The sequence below is a fragment of the Alternaria atra genome, assembly GCF_907166805.1.
Source record: "Alternaria atra isolate CS162 genome assembly, contig: 32, whole genome shotgun sequence".
In the NCBI taxonomy this organism is placed as follows: domain Eukaryota; kingdom Fungi; phylum Ascomycota; class Dothideomycetes; order Pleosporales; family Pleosporaceae; genus Alternaria; species Alternaria atra.
The window spans coordinates 154,676-158,065 of NW_025091331.1; the positions used below are offsets into that span (position 1 = coordinate 154,676).

Below are 3,390 nucleotides of genomic sequence, written 5' to 3' on the forward strand. Positions count from 1 at the left end.
GAAAGCCATCAGCGAGCAATGTCGGACTGACTCAGCGGTAAAAAGCTTCTACCACACATCGCAAGGGCCAGTCTGCGTCCTACCTAACAGCAGTGGAGGTCGTTAAACGCAGCACCACTCCGAGGAAGAACTTGGGTTGGTTGGTTAGTTGGTTGATTCCTACACGGTTTCAGCCGCGAAGCCCGCAGCTATGCCCGGCTATTCTGATTCTACCTCTGCCCATGCTGGCCAAACTGAACATGTCAAGGAAAAAGAAGCTCCAGATCATGTCCATGTTCTGTGTCGGTTTCATCATTACGATTGTCAGCTGCCTTCGACTCCAGGCCTTTGTGCAATTTGCTAAAACTCAGAACCCAACCTGTATGTGTCCACCCCAGCAGCGCTATGATCTTAACCGCTAATGTTATGTCTCGCAGACGACAATACTTCCGGTCTTTATTGGTGCGCGACCGAATCCAACCTCTTTACAATCGTTGCCTGCATGCCAGCCATGCGTAGTATCCTGCATAAGACATCGAGGCGCTTCCGCGACATAAGTAGCTACGCAAGCAAGGGTCACTACGACCGTGACGGCTTAGGCAAAGGGTCGTACTTGCGTCATGACTCCGAGCAGCAGCAAAGGTCTAGGTCTGGCAGTCTTCCATTTGGTGTAATCTCTAAGTCGACTGATGTGAACATTTACTACACAGAACGATCGGATTCGGATGTTGAGCTAGTTGATCGCCCGCCTGGTACCTGAATTGACAGAGAGGTGCTCCAGTCTAGCACAAAAAGCAATGAAAAAGAGAATCCTATGATTATTTCTCATTCTAAGTCAGATCAAGAAGGTGATTGCAAATTGCGATGCGGAGAGGTGCTTATATAGTGGTGGCATAGCCGAGAGATCCCGCCCAGGAGGATGATATCGTTATCGATAAGCAAGTTTGGGATGTTCTATCCCCAGACCCTTGCCGGTTGGCGCTCCAACTACACTCGTATCAGCCCACAGCTCATTTTTGTAGCGCACCGTTGCAATGCGCACTCATCATGGACGTCTACAGCTCCTCTGATCTCAAGCATGTATTCATGGCCACGCAGTATCAGTGCATGGATCGACTAAATCTTCGCAGCCCGCGACCAGTTGGAGCATGTTCCCAGCCGGCCTATACCACGCTTGCTTCGCACACGCGCAGAAGTCTACCACGTACGTTGCTCTACGAATGAGACGGTCGATGGTGGACGGATCGAGGCAACAACAAAGCGTCGGAAGGATGGCGGATGACAAGGTCATCGAGCCAGAGGCATGACGAGGTCACGGTTGAGGTGGTGGCTCTTTGTAGCTCGAAGAATGATGTGCTAGAAGAGATGGCTACACTGGCGACTGCGGAATCTCGTTGGATCTCTGCAGAGCGTCGCTTGATGTCCTCCTGATCGCAACACACTCCGTTTGACACCGCGAGCATCGTCAAGAAGGCTATATAACAACGCTCGAGTCGACCGAGTCGTCGAGAAGTCGATCGAAAAGCCCAGTCAAATCTACAGGCGATCGCAACCTGCTGAACCGGGAGGTGAAGAGAAGGATTCTGGGTGCGAACCATTTTCCAGATGAAGTACGGGAGCTTTGGTACGAGGTGGAAGACATCCAGCGCGGCAAAAACATGATACCATGGAGATTAAGAATGAGTTCACCAAGCTCCGACCGAGGACAGAGGACTAAAAGTGGAGCGAGGCACCGAGTCAACAGCTCTCCACAGCGGAACTGCTACGAGAGCTGGACGGAATGGTTGAGATCCGCGACGAGACGTTCGATTTCAATAACACACGGTACAAGGGCTCGGCGAACGCAGTGGCGACGACGTGGGTGGTGTCGTTCAGCCAGATCCGCGAGCGCGATGCAGTAGCGGCAGATCTGCTAGCGTTCATGTCGTGCGTGGAGTGGAAGGCCATACCGTGCTCGCTGCTGCCAGAGGCACAGTCGGAAGGGGAGATGGAGGAGGCCATTGGCACGCTGTGCGGATACTCGTTCTTGGTGAGGCGGGATGGCGATAGCCCAGGCACACAAGAGGAGAGCGAAGAGACAGAGGAAGAGACAGAAGAGTGGTACGATATCCACCGACTCGTCCACCTGGCCACACGGATCTGGGTCAAGGAGCACGGCAACGCAAGCAAGGTAGCAGAGGACGCACTGCGGCACGTCGCAGATGTCTTTCCGTCAGACGACTACGAGAATCAGGCCGTGTGGAGAGGGTACCTGCCGCACGCACTGCGGCTGCTCGACGATAGGCAGGACAGCAGTGCAGAGGACCAGTCTGAGCTGTGTCTGCTAGTGGGACGGTGTCTGCAAGAAGATGGCAGGGTTCAGGAGGCAGTAGTGTGGCTAGAAAGGTCGTGTCAACAGAGGAGCCAACTCAGCGAAGATAATCCAGGTCGGCTGTCGTCGCAGCACGTACTCGCAGGCGCATATCAAGCAGATGGACAGGTACACAAGGCGATAGCGCTGCTGCAGCACGTGGTCGAAGTCGGAGAGAAGACGCTGGTAGCAGAGCATCCGGACCGACTGGCGTCGCAGCACGAGCTCGCAATAGCGTACCAAGCAGACGGGCAGGTGCACAAGGCGGTAGCGCTGCTGCAGCGTGTCGTTATTATCAAAGCTCGCACTCTTCGAGATGACCATCCTTCGCGGCTGGTGTCAGTCGAAGCTTTGGCTGACATGTATGCTGAGCTAGCTGTTAACTCGGACGAAGCATCGTCTGTGTCTTGCGGGAGCTCTCCAGTATCGTAGCTAGTCCTAGTGGTTATGTCGTTTAGAAGTCTATACGGAGCGTACCTCTATGACTATAGGCCTTCTACCTTGCCTTGCCTACTTAAGGATCGGCGTTAGCACTGTGATATTTACTCACAGAACAGTTCTATCTTGAATAAGAAGCTGTTTATTGCATCTTGCGTTTCTACAACTGCTCGCTTTGTACACCTTCATTTTCGATACTGTTGGACGACTGTAATAGATTACTACGAATCGAGGATGACTTGTTATCATCTGAGCGTACGGTACTGTACAGCAAGCGTTATAGATTACACTGCTACCCTGCAAAACGCTAGTATTGATGTAGAAGTACCCTTGTCGTGTGAACCGTGCGGCGAGAACAAAGCTGACGGCAGAAGCGGAAACCGATTGTGCTCGCGACTGTAACAAACTCAACAACAGGTTAGAAGAATAGATGTTCTCGGAATACTAGCCTTAACCTACAACGTCTATTCTCTCCTGATATCTTTTAGAAATAGGTTCGGCTTACCGTGCAATACGACAATTTGGTATGAGCGTCACGCGACCGCCTCGCTTTAGCTAGCAGTAGGTGCGTCGAACGCTCATGCATCTTGTCGAAAGTCCGTCAACTTACAGCTTGTTGTATC

At 52.3% G+C, this 3,390-nt stretch overlaps 1 protein-coding gene across 1 annotated transcript in view; it reads left to right on the plus strand.

Moving 5' to 3' along the window:
• The window catches only part of ALTATR162_LOCUS9816 (uncharacterized protein), a gene marked incomplete at both ends in the record, with an annotated part of 6,315 nt that extends 5,576 nt beyond the window's left edge, over window positions 1–739 (plus strand). Inside the window, 2 exons of the mRNA XM_043317452.1 lie at window positions 248–360; window positions 417–739. Coding sequence (XP_043173387.1) covers window positions 248–360; window positions 417–739 — 436 coding nt within the window. The remainder of the gene's footprint in view (window positions 1–247; window positions 361–416) is intronic.
• Between the last annotated feature and the right edge of the window lie 2,651 nt (window positions 740–3,390).